Below are 21,239 nucleotides of genomic sequence, written 5' to 3'. Positions count from 1 at the left end.
TGCCTACTTGTGATCTCTATCTGTCAAATGAATAAATAAAATCTTTAAAAACAAAACAAAAAAACCAACCTCCCCCCCCAAAAAAAAACCCCATAGGAGTCATAGTATCACTCAAATTCTGGATGAAGTCCAGAAGCAGAGATGGAATTCTATTATTCTTTACATAAAATGGTTCTTCTTAAAAAGAGGATTCAAGAATTATTTATTTATTTTAGAGAGAGGGAGAGGAAGAGAGCATAAGCAGTGTGGGTGGATGCGGAGAGGGAGAGGATCTCAAGCAGACTCCACGCTGAGCCCCAGCGGGGGCTTGATCCCATGACCCCAAGTTTATGATCTGAGCTGCACCCAAGAGTAGGACTCCCAGCTGACTAAGCTACCCAGGCACCTCTTGAAATAAGATTTTAATAATCCTTTGATAAGGCTGAGGCTATGGGCTGTTTATTCTCCTTGGTAATGATTTGATGTTGCATTCTCTTTTTCTCTCAGTGTCCAGCGCTTAAGGGCAAAGTTCAGAAGATTCTAATCTGGAAATGGGGGCAGCCACCATCTCCCACACCAGTGCCTCGACCTCCAGATGCTGATCCCAATACTCCCTCTCCCAAGCCCCTGGAGGGGAGGCCAGAGCGGCAGTTCTTTGTGAAATGGCAAGGCATGTCTTACTGGCACTGCTCCTGGGTGTCTGAACTGCAGGTAAACCTGGGATAGGCTGGAAATCTGGGGACTGCAGTGAAGAGGGTCATGAGAAACAGCCTTGTGGCTAGAAGGAGCGGATGCCACTCCATGGTGGCTGATGTCTCTTTCTGTTTGCAGTTGGAGCTGCATTGTCAAGTGATGTTCCGAAACTATCAGCGGAAGAATGATATGGACGAACCACCTTCCGGGGACTTTGGTGGTGATGAAGAGAAGAGCCGGAAGCGTAAGAACAAAGACCCTAAATTTGCAGAGATGGAGGAACGTTTCTATCGCTATGGCATAAAACCTGAGTGGATGATGATCCACCGAATTCTCAACCACAGGTACCAGTGGAACAGGGTCAGACTGATGGTGGTCTTGGGTGAACTGGAGGTAGGCAGCATAGCCATTGGGAGACTGTTGCCGAAGGGAGTAAGCAAATGGATGTCACTGGTGATTTAAACTTGGAAGAGACATGTCAATGTATTATTATAAACTGACTGAATCCTGCTATTTGAGCCACAGGAGAAGGCTATAGATGAGATGTAGTTTTAGGTCCAAAGACTACTGTGGTAGAGAGACTCTGAATACATGTGGCATCTGGCCTTCCTAGAAGTCTAGTTTGGAACATCTGTTATTGGCACTTTTTGAGAGTGAGGTGTCGTCTTCTGGCTCTGAGAGTTTTTTTCTCCTTGACCTTGCAGTGTGGACAAGAAGGGCCATGTCCACTACTTGATCAAGTGGCGGGACTTGCCCTACGATCAGGCATCCTGGGAGAGTGAGGATGTGGAGATACAGGACTATGATCTGTTCAAGCAGAGCTACTGGAACCACAGGTGGGCGGCTTTGCTGAGGTGGGGAGTTGATTCTTACTGAGAAGGACCTGGGCATCTGTGTGATGTCTGTCTTCTTTCAGGGAGTTAATGAGGGGTGAGGAAGGACGACCAGGCAAGAAGCTCAAGAAGGTGAAGCTGAGGAAGTTGGAGAGGCCTCCTGAAACTCCTACAGTGGATGTGAGTTGGAGAAGAGGGAGGGGATGGTTTGTTGGGTGGGACAATACGTCTTGTGTATTCCAGTCTACGGCTGGTACTCCTGGTGATGCCCTGCCAGCGGTAACTTCAGAGCTAGAAGCTTCCCTTCTTCTCTACATTATCAGAAAAATGAAAACATAGGCAGTGGTATTTTCTATGATTGAGAAAGTGTTACCTAGGGATGCATTATGTAACTAAGCTTTTATGAAACTTGTATTGGAACCTGGGTCTTACACATTTTTTTTTTAAGATTTATTTATTTGACAGGCAGTGAGAGAGAGGGGACACAAGCAGGGGGAGAGGGAGAGGGAGAAGCAGGTTCCTCACTGATCATGGAGCCTGATGCAGGGCTTGATCCCAGGACCCTAGGACCGAGACTCGAGCAGAAGGCAGATGCTCAATGATTAAGGCCACCCAGGTGGCCCATCTTTTGACTCTTAATTCATGGCTCATTTCTTCTGGGGTTTATTTGTGCTATATAACACAAAGACTTTTAAGGTTAAAAAATAACTCCAGGGGTGTGGGGGTACCTCAGTCAGTTAAGTGTCTGTCTTTGGCTCAGGGTCATGATCCCAGGGACCTGGGATCCAGTTCCGCATCAGGTTCCCTGCTCAGCAGGGGAGTCTGCTTCTCCTCCTCCCTCTGCATTTCCCCCCCACTTGTGGTTTCTGGCTCTTTCTGTCTCTCTGTTAAATAAATAAATGAAATCTTTAAAAAACAAAAAGCTGACTCTTTAGGGGGAGCATAGGATTATTGACCTGGTGCATCTTGATCAACAGAATTATTATCTTGTCAGGGAGGCTATGACGTGGTCTTTTAGCAGAGATCTGTAGGCCCAAAATCTCAGTCTTTCTGATGGGTTAGTTGCCCTGCTTCCTAGAGGATCCTAAATCAGAGTTACCAGTAGCCGTTGAAGATCTGTTTCCCCACAATTCCTTATGGCTCTTGAGGATCTGATGAGGATGTGTGAGGAGCAAGCATCCGCTATCTTAAGAAAGGAAGAGAGCGCCTTGGCAGCTCTTGACTTACTTTGTTTCATCCTTCAGCCGACAGTGAAGTATGAGCGGCAGCCAGAGTATCTGGACGCTACTGGTGGAACCCTGCACCCCTATCAGATGGAGGGCTTGAACTGGTTGCGCTTCTCCTGGGCTCAAGGCACCGATACTATCTTGGCTGATGAGATGGGCCTTGGGAAGACTGTCCAGACAGCAGTCTTCCTTTATTCTCTCTATAAGGAGGTAGGAAAGCTGGAGTGGTTCATTGTTTTGTGGGTGGGTATTTCATGTTTGTGGGTTTTTCACACTCCTTAAGAGAGAGAAAAAGGAAAGAAAAATTGATCTGAGAACTTGAACACATTGAGTGACAGTAAGATAGACACATGTACACAGAGATAGATTGAGGGGATAGAGCCCTGGGTAGAATCAGTGGTGGATGCATAGAGCTTCAGGCTTGGGGGAACAAATACCGGTTGAGATAAGCAGAGTTGTGAGTGGAATTAGCACAGAAGGACATGCAGGAAGGGGTCGGGTTTTAGACTCTGTGTAAAGGTGGGTGTGTCGTGGGAAGGAGCAGGCAAAGTGTTTTCATACATGAACAGAAGTGAGGGTAGGAGCAGCAGCACACATGCCAGTCCTCAGCTGGCCTTAGCGGCAGTGGTAGAGATGGGTGCCAGGCTGGTAGTGTGTTGGGGCCCTCAGTACTTACCCTGCTACTTCTTTCTCCAAGGGCCATTCCAAAGGCCCCTTCCTAGTGAGTGCCCCTCTTTCTACAATCATCAACTGGGAGCGGGAGTTTGAAATGTGGGCTCCAGATATGTATGTGGTGACCTACGTGGGTGACAAAGACAGCCGTGCCATCATCCGAGAGAATGAGTTCTCCTTTGAAGACAACGCCATTCGTGGTGGCAAGAAAGCCTCTCGCATGAAGGTATCTCAGTGGGTGGGAGACCACTCTAGAGGGAGTTGTTGCTGCGGACTTAGTCTGCTTCCTTTGGACTCCCATCGCTGGGGCGAGCCAGGAGGAGAACAGCTGGGAGGAGGGAAAACCCCATAAGTCCCTTGGGTTAGCCTGCACTAGCGGGGGCAAACATTAGTGACCAAGTCGTCTTCTTGTGCAGAAAGAGGCATCTGTGAAGTTCCACGTGCTGCTGACGTCCTATGAGCTGATAACCATCGACATGGCCATCTTGGGCTCCATTGACTGGGCCTGCCTGATTGTGGATGAGGCACACCGGCTCAAGAACAACCAGTCCAAGGTGAGTGGGAAAGTCGAGGCCTCCGGCTTGAGCTTTCTACACCACTTGCTCTGGAAGGGGAGGGCCTGGGAGAGGCAGAAGGATCAGATGCCTTTTTCCCTTCTCAATTGGTGATTCTCCTTGGTGGCCAGCCTTTAGAAGGGAGATGGAGGGGTGCCTGGGGGGCTCAGTAGTTAGGCGTCTGCCTTTGGCTCAGGTCATGATCCCAGGGTCCTGGGATCCAGCCCTGCCTCAGGCTCCCTGCTCTGCGGGAAGCCTGCCTCTCCCTCTCCCACTGTTTGTGTTCCCTCTGTCTCGGTCTCTCTGTCTGTCAAATAAACAAATGAATAGATAAATAAATACATAAATCTTAAAAAAAAATAGAGGGAGATAAAGATGAAAGCTGTGTGGGGGCTTAACCACTGGGCAGCGAAACAGCTCAGGTTTGCAGAGATCTCCCAGAGCCCGCTTTTATTGGAATTCACCTTCTCCATCTGCTTCTCCAGTTCTTCCGGGTGTTAAATGGTTACTCACTCCAACACAAGCTGTTGCTGACCGGGACTCCGTTACAAAACAATCTGGAAGAATTGTTTCATCTGCTCAACTTTCTAACCCCCGAGAGGTTCCAGTAAGTGCGTTTCTCTGTAATCAGCTGATAATTCTGCTTCTAATTCTTCTTGTTGCCCATTTCCTATTACCATTTTCCTTTCTCTTTCTGAAGCAATTTGGAAGGCTTCTTGGAGGAGTTTGCCGACATTGCCAAGGAGGACCAGATTAAAAAACTGCATGACATGCTGGGCCCTCATATGTTGCGGCGGCTCAAAGCTGATGTGTTCAAGAATATGCCATCTAAGACAGAATTGATTGTGCGTGTGGAGCTGAGCCCTATGCAGAAGTGAGTCAGAAGGGACAGAAGCATTGACTCCGTTTTGTTAAAGTAGCTAGACACCTACTAGTCTGCAGAATGTTTTTTTTTTCTTTTTTAAGATTTTATTTATTTATTTGACAGCAGGAGAGGGAACACAAGCATGGGGAATGGGAGAGGGAGAAGCAGACTTCCTGCTGAGCCGAGAGTCCAATGCGGGGCTCGATCCAAGGACTCTGAAGGCAGACAGGCTTAACAACTGAGCCAGCCAGGCACCCCTGCAGTGTTTGTGATTCCTCCTTGTACTCTGCCTCCGGGCATCTGGTGTTGGGAGCAAGCAAGATCTTACCTGATGCCATAGTGCTTAACTTAGTTAAATGCCTTATTTAACGTGATAGTGCCAGTAGTGGTGCCTGTTAGGTTGCCAGCCATTAGGTCCCAATGTGGAATGTGTTGGAAGGAAGATATCAGACCTGGGGACTGTGTTAGGAGTCATATAAAGGTTAGGTTTGAGTCCTGTCAAGGCTCTCGAGTCTGACTTCTCTCTCCACCTTGTCCATGTAGGAAATACTATAAGTACATCCTTACTCGAAATTTTGAAGCACTCAATGCTCGGGGTGGTGGCAACCAGGTGTCTTTGCTCAACGTGGTGATGGATCTGAAGAAGTGCTGTAACCACCCATACCTCTTCCCTGTGGCCGCGATGGTACGCTCTGCCTCCTCTCTAGCCCCTCACTGTGCCGATAGCGCTCCCGTGGGCTTAATGCTTTTTTCTTGTCTTGCTTCTTCCCTCAGGAAGCCCCTAAAATGCCCAATGGCATGTATGATGGCAGTGCCCTAATCCGAGCATCTGGTAAATTATTGCTGCTACAGAAGATGCTCAAGAACCTCAAGGAGGGTGGGCACCGCGTTCTCATCTTCTCTCAGGTATTGTGCGGGCTGGGCCGAGAGCTTGAGGAGAAAGTGGTTGACCGCCCACTGCAACATGAGGAGAGCAGTTGTCCCCTGACTCGCTCTTCATGTACTCCCTTAACAGATGACCAAGATGCTGGACCTGTTGGAGGATTTTTTGGAACATGAAGGTTATAAGTATGAACGAATTGATGGTGGGATCACCGGGAACATGCGGCAAGAGGCCATTGACCGCTTCAATGGTAAACACGGGGGAGTAGTTTCAGTTCACATGTTCTCATTCACTCATGTCTTTGCATGGATCACTTGTTCTCGTCAGTCTGCTTTTCTGTATGGTTCTTTAGGGTTTTTGTTAATTGTGATATGGAAGAGTAAAGCTTTTGAATGCCTTGATTGAAAGAATGTTTTGGACTATTCCTAGCAGATTTTTTTTTTCCCCCTTTGGAGTCTTCATTCTTTTTGCCACATGAAGAGCATTTTATTTAAGCCTCTTTGTTGTTTTTGAGTCCCAGAAAGGGACCAGGACTTACCAAGCTCAGTTAGCAAATTCGTAGCAGACCTGTCTCTGTAGCTGCCACTCCTCCCCCACTTCCCCTTCCTTCTTATTTTTAATTTAATTAATTTTTTTAAAGAAAGTATATTTTTCTGTTAATCTCTACTCCCACTGTGGGGCTCGAACTCAGGACCCCGAGATCAAGAGTTGCACGCTCTTTGAACTGAGCCAGCCAGGTGCCCCTTCGTTTTTCATTTTAAAATAATTTTGGAGAGGCACCTGGGTGGCTCAGTGGGTGAAAGCCTCTGCCTTCGACTCAGGTCATGGTCTCAGGGTCCTGGGATCAAGCCTGACATCAGGCTCTCTGCTCCTCAGGGAGCCTGCTTCCTCCTCTCTCTCTGTCTGCCTCTCTGCCTACTTGTGATCTGTCTGTCAAATAAATAAATAAAATCTTTAAAAAGGATAAAATAATTTTGGACTTAAAAGTAACAAAAATCAGGGGCGCCTGGGTGGCTCAGTGGGTTAGGCCGCTGCCTTCGGCTCGGGTCATGATCTCAGGGTCCTGGGATCGAGTCCCGCATCGGGCTCTCTGCTCAGCATGGGAGCCTGCTCCCTCCTCTCTCTCTCTCTCTCTCTGCCTGCCTCTCTGCCTGCTTGTGATCTCTGTCTGTCAAATAAATAAATAAAATCTTAAAAAAAAAAAAAAAAAGTAACAAAAATCAATACAGAGTTCATATATATTCTTCACTCTGCTTCACTTGACAATAACAGCTTACGTAACCACAGTACAACTGTCAAAAGCAGGAAGTGATGACTGATGTCATACTAGTAACTAAATTGTAGACCTTAACTGAATAACACCAGTTTTCCTCCTAATGTCCTTTTCCTATTTCAGAATCCAATACCAGATCCCCCATTGCATTTGGTTGTTGTGTCTCTTCCTATCTGTGACAGTTCTTCATTCTTTCCTTTGCTCTCATGCAGTTGATACTTGTGAGGATCACTGGTTAGTTACTTTATAGAATGTCTCTTGAGTTTGGGTTTGTCTGATGTTTTCTCCTAGGAGGTTGAGCTTATTAGACATTTTGGGCAAGAATGCCATAAAAGCAATGCTGTGTTCTTTTCATTGCATCCTATCAGGGGGAGGACATGATGTTGATAATGTCCCATTACTGGTGATGTTAATCTTGATCACTCACTTCAGGTGGTACCTGCTTAGTTTCTCCATGGTAAACTTACTTTTCTTCCCATTGGAATTGATACTGATAAATGTCTTTTTTTTTTTTCCAGTTAGAACTATAGTTGATACAAGAGTGTTACATTAGTATCAGCTGTGCAAGGTAGTGATTGGACATCTGTGAGTTAGGCTCCCCACGAGTGTAGCTGCCATCTGTCATCACAATGCTATTACAGTATCACTCTGTATTCCCTGTGCTGTGCCTTTTGCCCCCATGACTTACCCATTCCGTAACTGGATGAGGGAGGTATTTGAGACTATGGTCATGCACTATTTCTCCTTAAACTCGCACATTGACTTCGGAATCCATTCCTGGACCTCGCTTACAGTGATTACTATTGTGTGGTGTTTGCCTGATGTTTTGTATTTCTGACATGCTTTCTACGTTAATTATTAATTAGAATTCAAGAAACTTCTAATGGCGTTTTGGTTCCTTTCTTAGCACCTGGTGCTCAACAGTTCTGCTTCTTGCTTTCCACTCGAGCTGGGGGCCTTGGAATCAATCTGGCCACTGCCGACACAGTTATTATCTATGACTCTGACTGGAACCCTCATAATGACATCCAGGTGAGCAGAGATAGCAGCTTTCGTATATAGTAACTGACTGGTAACCTAAGTGTTCTCTACGAGGGCTCCACCATCTGGAATTAGTTGTTTCAGGGGAAACAATAGATTCTTTTTGTCTTTTACCTTATTGTGAGCCAGAGAGTTTGGGTTAGCTATGGTCTTATTTGGGGTAACATGATAGAGGGTGTGATTAGGGGGGCAGGGTTTTAGAGTTAATGTGAAAGGAAGCTGACTTGTGCTGAATTTAGCTTATTACGTGGACATCGGGGCAAGAGCAGAAGCCGGAAAATACAGTTTCTTCCATTTCTGAGTTTGTTTTGTGCCCAACTTCAGGCTTTTAGCAGAGCTCACCGTATTGGGCAGAATAAGAAGGTGATGATATATCGGTTTGTGACCCGTGCGTCTGTGGAGGAACGCATCACGCAGGTGGCAAAGAAGAAGATGATGCTGACGCATCTAGTGGTTCGGCCTGGGCTGGGCTCCAAGACTGGATCCATGTCCAAACAGGAGCTTGATGACATCCTCAAGTTTGGCACTGAGGAGCTATTTAAGGATGAAGCCACAGATGGAGGTGAGCTAGTCAGGAACTTGTTTTGGTCTGGGGCTTGGCTTCTTGAAAGGAAATATTTTATACTTAGGGTCCAGAGACATGGACCTAGGGTCCTGTGGGATTTGTTTTTACCACTGCAGCTGCTGAAGGTGACTGAGGGTGTGGACCTCTGATTCTTTATAGGAGGAGACAACAAAGAGGGAGAAGATAGTAGTGTTATCCACTATGATGACAAGGCCATTGAACGACTTCTGGACCGTAATCAGGATGAGACAGAAGACACAGAACTGCAGGGCATGAATGAATATTTAAGCTCGTTCAAAGTGGCCCAGTACGTGGTGCGGGAAGAAGAGATGGGGGTGAGTATGAGTCCAAGGCAATGCTGTGCTTGGTGATTGGTCTGCAAGTTGTTACTGAGACCAGGATGGTATTTGAGACAAGAAGAAAACATGTGTGCGTAAGTCAGTACATTGTCGAATTACTATACCTCTTCCTTTGAAAATAAATACTATCACATATGGGCAGTCACATATTCATTTTTACCATGGCTGTCAGGAAACTCACAGCCAAATTTCACACTCAAAACTTTTATCTGGGGGCGCCTGGGTGGCTCAGTGGATTGGGCCGCTGCCTTCGGCTCGGGTCATGATCTCAGGATCCTGGGATCGAGTCCCGCATCGGGCTCTCTGCTCAGCAGGGAGCCTGCTTCCCTCTCTCTCTCTCTCTGGCTGCCTCTCTGTCTACTTGTGATTTCTCTCTGTCAAATAAATAAATCTTAAAAAAAAAAAACAAAAAAAAAAAAAAAAAAAAACTTTTATCTGTATTAGTTCTTCCACAGAATCTTATTTTAGCTTATGTATTCTATTAACCCTACACATAAACTTCTGATTGCTGTCTCAGATCTCTTTGGAGAAAAGGCTAGAGATGAGATACATATCTAAGCAGCTGCTTCCCTATACTCTTTAAAACATTAGAATTGTTTCCCCTTCTTCTCTTCCTTTTCTGGATCTCTTTTATCAAAAACAAAAAACCTGGGGCGTATGGGTGGCTCAGTCGTTAAGCATCTGCCCTTGGCTCAGGTCATGATTCCAGGGTCCTGGGATCGAGCCCCACATCGGGCTCCTGGCTTGGCAGGGAACCTGCTTCTCCCTCTCCCCTCCCCCTGCTTGTGTTTCCTCTTTTGCTGTTTCTCTGTCAAATAAATAAATACAATCTTTAAAACAAACAAACGAATCCTAAGTCTGCTAAAGGTGTGGCTTCTTTAGTAATTACTCCCCCACAAAATAGAGTATAAAATTTTAAAAAAAGGTTACTTTTTCTTCTGGTCCCCTTTAGACCACTCAACTCAGGGTTCTTTGAAATGGCATAGATTTCTGGTAGTCTTCTCCATTTTTTCTCATCCTTTCCACTCAAAACCATCTCCCTTGCTACATTTTTCTCGTATACACCTGTTACCTTTGTTCTTCTCTGGAGGTGATGCTGCCAGCCTTGGTTGTGTATAACTGTGGCTGAAAATTCTGACCTAGGTCTGTGGACAAGGGATATTCAGTCCCAGCAGCCCTCCTGTGAGGTGCTCCGTGTTTCTGTCAGAGTGGTGGCTGGCTGCACGGGGGTGATTGGCTGGGGCAGCACATGCTGAATGTTTGGGAAGGAGGGGTCCTCCCATTGATAACCTCTGCTCTCAGCTACTCAGGTATACAAATGGCCCTCTCTCTTAAGTGGCTCCAGCTGCTGTTTACCTTCTTTAAATCATATTTTTTGAATAAATAGTAATTCACTTTCAAGATTCAAGAGATACAAGATAATCTCTTTTCTGTCTAGGTCGCTCCCTGGAGATCACTGATGTTTTGTTCCTTGTATATTTTTCTAACGGTAGTTTATGCATACAAATTACATGTATGTCTGTCCATATATATGTGCACATGCATGTGCTCACGTGTGCACAAAAACACCTTTTTCCCTTTCCCTTTTTTTTTTTTTTTTTTTTTTGAGAGAGAGAGTGCATGAGCACAAGTGGGATAGATGGAGAGGGAGAGAGAGAAAATCCAAAGCAGGCCCAGCATGGAGGCCGACATGGGGCTCAATCTCACAACCCTAAGATCTTGACCTGAGCCAGAATCAAGAGTTGGTTGCTTAGGTGCTTAACTGACTGAGCCACCCAGGCTCCCCTCCCTTTTCCTTTTAAACATAAAGTAGTTTGTTATACATAATATTTTGTACCTTGCTTTTGTCCACTTACTGACTCTTAGAGATTTAGGGGTGTCTTTGTGGCTCAGTCAGTTAAGCATCTGACTCTTGATGATGTTGCCTCAGGTCATGATCTTGGGGTCATGGGATCCAGCTCCCCTTCCCCCAAGATTCTGCATTCAGTGAGGAGTCTATTTGGTTTCTCCCTCCTTCTCTTTCTGCCCTCCCCACCCCACCCCCGCACACTCTCTTTCAATAAATAGATAAAATCTTTTAAAAATAAATAAGGGGGGGTGCCTGGGTGGCTCAGTGGGTTAAAGCCTCTGCCTTCGGCTCGGGTCATGATCCCAGGGTCCTGCGATCGAGCCCCGCATCGGGCTCTCTGCTCGGCAGGGAGCCTGCTTCCTCCTCTCTCTCTGCTTGCCTCTCTGCCTACTTGTGATCTTTGTCCAATAAATAATAAATAAAATCTTTTAAAAAATAAATAAATAAAAATAAATAAATAAAGAAGGGGTCCCTGGGTGGGTCATTGTGGTTAGGCATCTGCCTTTGGCTCAGGTCATGATCCCAGGGTTCTGGGATCGAGCCTCATGTCAGTGCTACCTGCTGAGTGGGGAGTTTGCTTCTCTCTATCTCTCCCCTCTCTCCCTCTGCCACTTCCCTCCAATCCTGCACTCTCTCTCAAATAAATAAAATCTTTAAATAAATAAATCTTGGAGATGTAGTCGAAATTGGTAAAGACCTCCCCTGTTAAAAATTTTTTAGATTTTATTTATTTGATAGAGACACAGAGAGGGAACACAAGTAGGGGGAGTGGGAGAGGGAGAATCCGGCTTCCCACTGAGCAGGGACCTGGTTGCGGGGCTCGATCCAAGAACCCTGGGATGATGACCTGAGCCAAAGGCAGATGCTTAACGACTGAGCCACCCAGGTAATCTAGATTTCATTTTTTAAAAAAACTTATCTATTTATTTGAGGGAGAGAGAGTGTGAGAGAGAGAATGAGAGGAAGAGCATAAGCAGAGGGGGACCTGCAGAGGGAGAGGGAAAAGCAGACTCCCTTTTGAACAAGGAGCCCAATGCAGGGCCCAGACCAATCCCAGGACCCTGAGATTGGGCCCCAAGCCGAAGGCAGACACCTAACTGAGATACCCAGGTGCCCCTAAATATTTTTTTACGTGATCTCTGCATCCACTGTGGGGCTCAAACTTGCCAATTTAGAGATTTAAGAGTTGTATGCTATATTGACTGAGCCAGCCAGGCTCCTCTCCCTTTTTTCTTGCTGCATAATATATCCTTGTTTGGAAGTACCCTAACTTACTTACTTTTTAAAATTGAGGTGTAATTGACAGAAAACATTACTGTTTTAAGTATACAATGGATTGATTCAATATTTGTATATATTGTGAAATCACCATGATAAGTCTGGTCAATATCTGTCGCCATGCATACTTAACACATTTTTTTTCTTATCATGAGAACTTTCAGGATCTACTTTGAGCAACTTTCCAATGTGCAATACAGTGTTACTAATTGTAGTCACCATGTTGTGTGTTGCATTCCCAGGACTTGTTTATAACTGGAAGTTTGTACCTTTGACCCTCTTCACCCATTTTGGCCACTCATACCACCAGAAATTTATTCATTTTGTTCCATAATGATGAACATTTAGGTTGTTTCTGCTTTTATGTTGTTAGTAGTGGTTTAGTTCTAATGTAAGGGATTTGGAATCAGTTACTGGTCCTGAAGTGTTTAAAAAAAATATAAGACTTCCAGAGGAACATAAACATTACTGGGATATGAGAGGATATATGTGTATAATTTGGATTTTTTTGCTCACAGTTGGCAAACTTTTATGAAGTTGTGAAGAACGGAAGAGCTTATGGCCCTTCTACTTTATGTCTTATGAAATATTTTGCAGCATTTCAGAAGCTCTTCTGTACTGCCTTGCTATCTAACCTCTCTTTTCTACATTTTTCTATTTCCCAACTGCATAGGTGTCAAAGGGGTTAGAAGAAAGCAGACTGTCTCTTTATTCTTCTCTTGTGATAACAGCGTCATCCCATGTTTTTCTTTAGTTACATTGACTGCTAATCCGTACGTAATTATGAGGAGCCATGTCCTGTCAACTAAATTTATTTTTAAGTTCTTAGGTCCAAGCAGGCACGCTAAGTATTTCAGGGTTCAGTCCTGAAAAGGAGCTAGCAGAATGGGAACTGTGAGGACCAAGGGTAGCTGGTGGTGCTGACTTCAGCAGCCCTGAGTCCTGGCCCTCCCTCTGTCCCAGGAGGAAGAGGAGGTAGAACGAGAAATCATAAAACAGGAAGAAAGTGTGGATCCTGACTACTGGGAGAAATTGCTGCGGCACCATTATGAGCAGCAGCAAGAAGATCTAGCCCGAAATCTGGGCAAAGGAAAAAGAATCCGTAAACAGGTCAACTACAATGATGGCTCCCAGGAGGACCGAGGTGTGTGTGGCCGGCCCCGCCCCCCACCCATGGGCCGTTCCACTAGAGCAGTGGGCCCCGCTCATCTGCCCTCTCTCCCTCCAGATTGGCAGGACGACCAGTCCGACAACCAGTCCGATTATTCAGTGGCCTCAGAGGAAGGTGATGAAGACTTTGATGAACGTTCAGAAGGTGAGAGCTGTGCCTTTCTGCTGGCTTTTTAAATATCGCTTTAACACTCTTTCCAGTGTCACTCATGCATTCTTCTCTTCTTGCAGCTCCCCGCAGGCCCAGTCGTAAGGGCCTGCGGAATGATAAAGATAAGCCATTGCCTCCTCTGTTGGCCCGTGTTGGTGGAAATATTGAAGTAAGTGTCCTTTGAGTCTAAGGAGGGGTTGGGTGAGTGCTAGATATTTGGTCTTTGATGGAATAAGGCCTGCTCCCTCTCACCTACGCTCCTTCTTTCTCCAGGTACTTGGTTTTAATGCTCGTCAGCGAAAAGCCTTTCTTAATGCAATTATGCGATATGGGATGCCTCCTCAGGATGCTTTTACCACCCAGTGGCTTGTGAGAGATCTGCGAGGCAAATCAGAGAAAGAGTTCAAGTAAGTTGAGAGATGGAATGAATAATGTAGAGCAAGAGCTTTTATTCTTTCTTATTCTTTTTTTTTAAAGATTTTATTTATTTGAGAGAGAGAGAGGGACAGATAACAACAGAGAGAGAGTGAGAGAGAGCAAGGAGCCTGACGCAGGACTCGATCCCAGGACCCTGGGATCATGACCTGAGCTGAAGGCAGATGCTTAGCTGACTGAGCCACCCAGGCGCCCCAAGCAAGAGCTTTTGATCTCTGGTCAATCCATGGTATGAGTCCAGGCTCTGCAGGGGAATTGGCAGCTTCCTCTGTTGAGGTTGGCAGAAGTAGCTGTTAGTAATAGGATTCTTTGTGCTGGTAGCTTCCCTGGAGGGGAACCTAGGGCATGCTGTGGGATCTGGAGAGCCGGTCTTCAGTGCAATGACAGGCTTTATGTCAAGATGGAGCCAGAGTTGTTGTCTAGGATAAGTGGGAAAGATCTCATCTAGGAGTTGGCCTGATTGCTGTTTAACTCATTCCTCACTTCTTTTCTACAGGGCTTATGTATCTCTTTTCATGAGACATTTATGTGAGCCAGGAGCAGATGGGGCTGAGACCTTTGCTGATGGTGTCCCCCGAGAAGGCCTGTCTCGCCAGCATGTCCTTACTAGGATTGGTGTCATGTCCTTGATTCGAAAGAAGGTGAGCCCTGAGCCTCTCTGCCTTGTTCAGTTCCTAGGGGAAACTGGAGGGCCAACAGGAAAGGAGCCCAGAGCTGGAATCGGGTCTTCACCTTCTTGTCCCATTGCTACAGGTTCAGGAGTTTGAACATGTCAATGGGCGCTGGAGCATGCCTGAACTTGCTGAAGTAGAAGAAAACAAGAAAATGTCCCAGCCAGGGTCTCCTTCTCCAAAGACTCCTACACCCTCCACTCCAGGAGATACACAACCCAATACCCCTGCACCTGCCCCACCTGCTGGTAAGTCTGCCTGTATTGTCCTTTTCTGTCCTTGCCAGTGCTTTTTCTGCTCTCCTGTTCTCAGCTCTGACAGGGGAGTCTGGCAGGACACACAGCAGTCTCCCTCTCAGTTTAGGAGAGCCGTCCTAAGAGTAGGGCTGGCTCTTAAAGGCACGAGAGGACAATTTAAGATGAGACCAACTGAGAAGGCATGACCTTCTCTCTGATTTAGAACCTTCTTCCCAATTAATTGTCTTCTCCTGGTCTGCAGAGGATGGGATAAAAATAGAGGAGAATAGCCTCAAAGAAGAAGAGAGTGCAGAAGGAGAAAAGGAGGTTAAGTCTGCAGCCCCAGAGGCCACTGTTGAGGTAAGAGCTGGGGTGACTAGATGCCATACCAAGGATGAATGGGTAAGCCCATTCATCCTTTCGGTTGCTGGCCTATCTGCCTCAACTTCTGTATTTTTTCCTTTGAAGTGTACACAACCCCCTGCCCCTGCCTCAGAAGATGAAAAAGTCCTTGTTGAACCTCCTGAGGGAGAGGAGAAAGTAGAAAAGGCAGAGGTGAAGGAGAGAACAGAGGAACCGATGGAAACAGAGCCCAAAGGTATCCACATTTTCAAGTTCTTGCATCCAGATCCCTGTGAAACTCCTAGACTTCTAGCTGGGCTAAGGACTTGTCAGGAGGAAGTAATACACTGGAGAATCCTGCACCCCGGATTTTTTTTTTTTTAAGATTTATTTATTTATTTGACAGACAGAGGTCACAAGTAGGTAGAGAGGCAGGCAGAGACAGAGAGAGAGGGAAGCAGGCTCCCTGCTGAGCAGAGAGCCCGATGCGGGGCTCGATCCCAAGACCCTGGGATCATGACTTGAGCCGAAGGCAGAGGCTTTAACACTGAGCCACACAGGCGCCCCGCACCCCTGATTTTAAATTGAGGGTTTTAATCCCTTAAGACATCTTTCATGACATTTTTCATTGAGATTTAGGGTTAAGATTGTTCCAGTTGCCTATGATGTGGGATGGAGGAGAACATTCTTCTTTTTTCCTTTCTTTTTTTTTTTTCCCAAGATTTTATTTTTAAGTAACCTCTACACCCATCTTGGGGCTCAGACTTATAACCCTGAGATAGGAGAGTCTTGCGCTCTACCTACTGAGACAGCCAGGCACCCCAGACCCTTCTTTATACACTCTCAATGCCATCTCTTCCCTCCAGGTGTTGCTGACGTGGAGAAGGTAGAGGAGAAGTCAGCAGTAGATCTGACCCCCATTGTGGTAGAGGACAAAGGTGGGTTTTTGGAGAAGCTGATTGTGATTAAAAAGGATTCTAAAACTAGATGCAAGGACTTTATCTCTGGGACACCACCCCCCTGACTTCTCCCCATCCACACCCCAAGAGCTATTTTATCCCAAGTTAAAAGACTCCCATCTGTCCCTTCGTATGATTATTATGGGCCAGTGGCGCCTTTTTCTGGGTTAGAGAAATACCTGTGTGGAGAGAGGGTGGAGGTGGCTGGATACTGAAAGTGTAGAATGCTGTGGGTAAGGGCCATGGTGCTATGCTTCTGCCTGGAGCTGACTTTTTTCCCCCTGCATATCTGTAGAAGAGAAGAAAGAAGAAGAAGAGAAAAAAGAGGTGATGCTTCAGAATGGAGAGACCCCCAAGGACCTGAATGATGAGAAGCAGAAGAAAAATATTAAACAGCGTTTCATGTTCAACATCGCAGATGGTGGTTTTACTGGTATGACAGCGAGGGGCCAACTGGGGTTAGAGGGTTCTGAAGTGAAATTAGGGTTCTAGTCTGCAGCCAAGGTACAAAGCCTCATCTCCCAGATGAAGGGGCTGCCAAGTTGGTTGCACGTTCTCCTGTCTCTGTGTTAGAAAGCCAGAGGTGTGCTCCTAAGATGGCATCTGTGAGGGACGCCTGGGTGGCTCAGTGGGTTAATAAACCTCTGCCTTCAGCTCAGGTCATGATCTCAGGGTCCTGGGAGCTTGAGCCCTACATTGGGCTCTTTGCTCGGCAGGGAGCTTGCTCCGCCCTCCCCCACTGCCTCTCTCCGCCTACTTGTGATCTCTGTCTGTCAAAAGTTTAAGTAAAATCTTAAAAAAAAAAAGGGAAAGAAAAGATGGCATCTGTGGGGACAGGAATACATAGCTTTTGGAATTCTTACAGATATTGCCTTTCTTTTTCTCCCCAACCTTCCCCACATTCCTCTTCAGAGTTACACTCCCTTTGGCAGAATGAGGAGCGGGCAGCCACTGTCACCAAGAAGACTTATGAGATCTGGCATCGGCGGCATGACTACTGGCTGCTGGCTGGCATCATAAAGTATCCTTTGCCTGAGTCTGGGCTGAGGTTCTTGGTGAAGGGCTCTGACAGTACTACTGTGTGAGGTTCCTCCCTGGCTTGTTTTGTTTTTCCTGAACAACTTTCCAATAGCCATGGCTATGCCCGGTGGCAGGACATCCAGAATGACCCACGCTATGCTATCCTCAATGAACCTTTCAAGGGTGAAATGAATCGTGGCAATTTCTTAGAGATCAAGAATAAGTTTCTAGCCCGAAGGTTCAAGGTGAGCAGGATGGGGAGGAATACGGTGTTAAAGTGACAGCCTTTGAAGTGCAGAAGGGACTATAGAGGAGGGAGGGAGTCTGTTCATGCAGAGGTGCTGTTTAGTGTCTGCTCCTGCGTATTTGACTTAACTCTTGGTGTTCTGTGAGAGGCTTTGCTCCCAAGTATCTTAAATATTCGAAATCAAGACATGAAGGGGTGCCTGGCTGACTTAGTCTGGAGAGCATGACACCCTTGATCTCAGGGTATGAGTTTGAGCCCCGTGTTGGGGGTAGACATTACATAAAATAAATACATAAATATAAAAAAGAAAAGAAATCAAGACATACAAAGTTGAAAATTAACCAGCTCTTTAAGGGTGGAAGATGAACATGCCTAATGAATGAGACAGGTGAAGGGGTGTCTGGCTGGCTCAGTAGTGCATGCAACTGTGGATCTCAGGGTTGTGAGTGTGAACCCTACACTGGGCATGGAGCCTACTTAAATAAATGAAACCTAATAAGTGACGCAGCCATGCAGTGGGTGTGTGAGGGGAATCCCTGTAGGTTAGTGTGTTCAGGAAAGATACAGAGGTGGGATCGAATTCGATCTCTGAAGAGGGAGGGCTGTTGTGGGCTAGTGGTACTTTTTTCTGGGTTTGAGAGCCCCTGGGTGGATGCAAAGAGGCGATGCAAAGGTACAGCTTCTGTCTCAGAATCACCAGGGTTAGTAAACCCAGGACTGAGGGGAGTCTCAGTCTGGAATTCAGCAAATGCATGTTGAGGGCAGCTTGTGTGCAGACCATCAGAGTCGGATACCATGAAGACAAGACATGTGAGATTTAAGCTGAGTGTCACTGGGGGAATAAGAAATGTACATCATGTGCCAAGCAGTGAGTAACATAAGGATACAAAGACAAAGAAAGCATGGTGCCTGTTGTCAGGGAGCTTTTGGTTTAAGGTAGAGGCAAATGTGTGAGCAAATGCATGCCACTCTGTGTATTAGGAGAGATCCATAGGTGAGTTCTCCAAGGGGAATTTGGGGAGCCTGGAGAGAGCTCCCAAATGGCTTCATGGAAGATGGCATTGGAATGAAGTTTTGATTAATGTCCTAGAGATCGCTGGATAGAAGCAGAAGGTAGTTTGAACCAACAAGATTAAGCAGGGCAAAGGACCAAGGGCAACAGAACTTAGGGTGTTTGGAAGCAGCTGGTAGCCCAGTTGGGCTGTAGAAAACACTAGTGTTAGGTGATGGTGGCAGGTAGATTAGAGAGTGAGGTAAGGGCTAGAGATTAGTAGGTAGGTTTTTGACACCAGATAAGTGTTTGGACTTTACACTACGACCAAGGGAAATGGAAACAGAACACTCATGAGATTGTAGAACTATGCTATGGTCAAGAGAGGTAGTAAGGGCTGGCCTGTGATGCTGGTTTTAGAAAATGAAAAGGATAAGGTAAAGGAGACAAAATACCAACTAATTGATAAGATTTACTGCTGTGTTGTAGAGTCAGCAAACCTTTTCTATTAAAAGGCCAGATAACTCTTTCAAGCTTTGTGGGACACACATGTTGGAAATACTCTGTCGTAGTGTACAAGCAGACCCAGGTTCTAAAAGAAGAAGTATGAATGTGTTCCAATAAAACTTATTTGTTGACAAGAAAATTTGAACTTCATATATTTTTTGTAAAGTGTCACAAACCATTTTTATTTTTTCCATCCATTTAAAAATGTAAACAACAACAACAACAACAAAAAACCCCAAAACATTCTTAGTTCTTGGGCTATATAAAAACAGATGGTGGGCCAAATTTGGCCCACAGGCCATAGTTTATGGACTACTGATTTGACTACTAATGGATTTGAGATACAAAACTAAACTTTTGAGCCCAAGTCACTGAAAAAAATTATCATTGGCAGATCAGGGAAGTGAGGAGAGGGAGCAGCATGTAGAAAAGAGTAAGTTCAATTTTGGAATAGTCTTAACTAATATCCTCCCACTGCCTTCCCCCCCACACCATAAACAAGTAGGATCAAAGAGTGATCAACTACATGAGTGGGATCAGAACACTCAGTGCTTGAAATACAGGTTCAGAAAGTATCAGATCCTTTGCACAGAGGGGCTGGCTGAACTGGGAGAGGAGAAATCACTTAAGGGAGTGCTTTAAAAGAACAGCAGCAAGCCAAGAGCTGATGGTCCTGGAGAAGGCTCATAGTTTGGGACAGGAGGAGGCAGTTGGTGAAGGAGACAGGGTATGTAGATCGAAAGTAGATGCTTGGTCAGTCCGGGGAGAAATTACTCTGCTCAGTGGAGCACATCTTGTGCAGAAACAACAGCCCATTATTCTCATACTGTCCTATTTCCTGACCCCTAATGGCTTTATTGTCTTTAAGAAGCAGTGGATGGATACTTGAGCAAATTAAGTCTTATAACTTCTGAATCAACATTCTGTCTCTTGGAATATATTGCAAAGAACCTTTTACATAGCTCCGTCAGGTGACATGTGTAAGTGTTCATTGCAGTATGATTTTGGGGGGTGGGGCCCAGAGGTACCCTAGATGTTTGCCTGGGACATCAACTGGGAGTGTGGCTGGGTAGAATGTGGATTCGCATCATGGAGCATTTTAAGCAACAGAAGGAACAAAATAGATGTGTTAGAACAACATAAATTGAACGTTCTGAAAAGATCTGAAGGCTTTTTATGTATACAGAACAACATTCTGAAAGTTAGAAATGTGCACACGAAACAAAACTCAGTCTTCAAGAACATCTGCACAAGGCCACACAGTAGGTATAGTAGAAGCATTGTCTGTTGGAGAAAGGAAGGACCGGGAATGAGATAATCAAAAGAAAAGAAGCAACAGAAGTACTTTTAAAAAGTGAAACAACTCAAATGATACGATGTGGTAGGTAAATCCATAAGACGGACTACCACGCAACCATAAAAATCATCTTTTATGAAGGGCAGTTATAACAAAGGAAGTTTTTAATACGGAACTTAGAGTGAAAACACAACAGGTATGTAGAGTGATCTCAGCTACATAAAAAATCTAGATGCAAGAGAAAACCTCAACATGTTAACAGTATCTGAGAGGTACAATTACTTAAGATAATACTTTTTTTATATACGATCTGTATTCTAGACTGAAATTTTAATCATTTTTGTATAAGCGAGTCCATAAGGGCAAAGAGTTTTAAAAACATAAACTTGCAAATGGGAGTAAACAAAGTAACGTGATGTTGAAGGGCTCGGGTATTGGGGAGCCTTCGGTAGGGTTCTTCATAGATTGGGAGAGACCTATCAGAAATAAGCAAAGCAAGTGTCCGTGCAACTCCCCTCTCCTCTTCATCCTTCTCCAGCTTTTAGAACAAGCCCTGGTGATCGAGGAACAGCTGCGTCGGGCAGCTTACCTGAACATGTCAGAGGACCCCTCTCACCCCTCCATGGCCCTAAACACACGCTTTGCTGAGGTGGAGTGTTTGGCGGAGAGTCACCAGCACCTGTCCAAGGAGTCAATGGCAGGAAACAAGCCAGCCAATGCGGTCCTGCACAAAGGTAGCCAGTGGCTCCCCTGCCTCCTGCTGACTCAGCCTTCCTCTGCTACCTGTCCCCAACAGAGAGTTACTTCTGATTTCCAAACCTTCTTCAGAGCCCCTGTCTGGGCACTTAGGATGTGCTGGGGATCTTTGCCTTCTTCCTCGGAAAGCTAATGTCTTAGAGGCAATCGAAGACAGTAGTTCTTTGCCTCTTTTGACTCAATGTATTCAAGTTCTTGGAGATGGAAAGCAAAGCAGAGTAATACAGTGCTATCTGGGATACTGTAGAGGTAACTTCTGGTAATTTCAGATCCCAAATTCTAGACCCCTTTCAACATTTCTAATTAAATGCTGAGGGTGGGTGGAGGGTGAAATGAGAAAAAGAAGGCTGGTTCAAAGGAAGGAGAAGACGGCTCCGAAAGCAAAAA

At 45.6% G+C, this 21,239-nt stretch overlaps 1 protein-coding gene and 1 non-coding gene across 8 annotated transcripts in view; both read left to right on the top strand.

Annotated features, from left to right (window-relative positions):
- CHD4 (chromodomain helicase DNA binding protein 4) overlaps positions 1–21,239 on the top strand; it is a 31,062-nt gene that overhangs the window by 8,539 nt on the left and 1,284 nt on the right. For 3 of the 7 annotated variants that reach the window (XM_059184605.1, XM_059184607.1, XM_059184601.1), the window contains exons 11-38: positions 487–690; positions 811–1,016; positions 1,377–1,508; positions 1,589–1,685; positions 2,750–2,941; positions 3,429–3,629; positions 3,820–3,957; positions 4,443–4,564; positions 4,658–4,831; positions 5,366–5,507; positions 5,597–5,728; positions 5,838–5,955; positions 7,886–8,010; positions 8,344–8,581; positions 8,744–8,919; positions 13,034–13,214; positions 13,299–13,385; positions 13,472–13,560; positions 13,665–13,798; positions 14,323–14,467; positions 14,580–14,745; positions 14,996–15,093; positions 15,202–15,331; positions 15,942–16,013; positions 16,330–16,467; positions 16,947–17,055; positions 17,167–17,299; positions 20,635–20,833. In XM_059184605.1, the coding sequence (XP_059040588.1) occupies positions 487–690; positions 811–1,016; positions 1,377–1,508; positions 1,589–1,685; positions 2,750–2,941; positions 3,429–3,629; positions 3,820–3,957; positions 4,443–4,564; positions 4,658–4,831; positions 5,366–5,507; positions 5,597–5,728; positions 5,838–5,955; positions 7,886–8,010; positions 8,344–8,581; positions 8,744–8,919; positions 13,034–13,214; positions 13,299–13,385; positions 13,472–13,560; positions 13,665–13,798; positions 14,323–14,467; positions 14,580–14,745; positions 14,996–15,093; positions 15,202–15,331; positions 15,942–16,013; positions 16,330–16,467; positions 16,947–17,055; positions 17,167–17,299; positions 20,635–20,833 (4,078 nt within the window). Of the gene's footprint in view, positions 1–486; positions 691–810; positions 1,017–1,376; positions 1,509–1,588; positions 1,686–2,749; positions 2,942–3,428; positions 3,630–3,819; positions 3,958–4,442; positions 4,565–4,657; positions 4,832–5,365; positions 5,508–5,596; positions 5,729–5,837; positions 5,956–7,885; positions 8,011–8,343; positions 8,582–8,743; positions 8,920–13,033; positions 13,386–13,471; positions 13,561–13,664; positions 13,799–14,322; positions 14,468–14,579; positions 14,746–14,995; positions 15,094–15,201; positions 15,332–15,941; positions 16,014–16,329; positions 16,468–16,946; positions 17,056–17,166; positions 17,300–20,634; positions 20,834–21,239 lie in introns of all 7 variants that reach the window. The other 4 variants (XM_059184606.1, XM_059184602.1, XM_059184603.1 and 1 more) reach the window with 3 other exon arrangements.
- LOC131840077 (small Cajal body-specific RNA 11) lies at positions 14,771–14,910 on the top strand. Its single transcript, XR_009357187.1, has one exon. It is a non-coding gene; the product is annotated as a small Cajal body-specific RNA 11 (non-coding RNA).

The sequence above is a fragment of the Mustela lutreola genome, chromosome 8, assembly GCF_030435805.1.
Source record: "Mustela lutreola isolate mMusLut2 chromosome 8, mMusLut2.pri, whole genome shotgun sequence".
Taxonomy (NCBI): domain Eukaryota; kingdom Metazoa; phylum Chordata; class Mammalia; order Carnivora; family Mustelidae; genus Mustela; species Mustela lutreola.
This window is presented reverse-complemented; position numbering and strand designations above follow the sequence as displayed.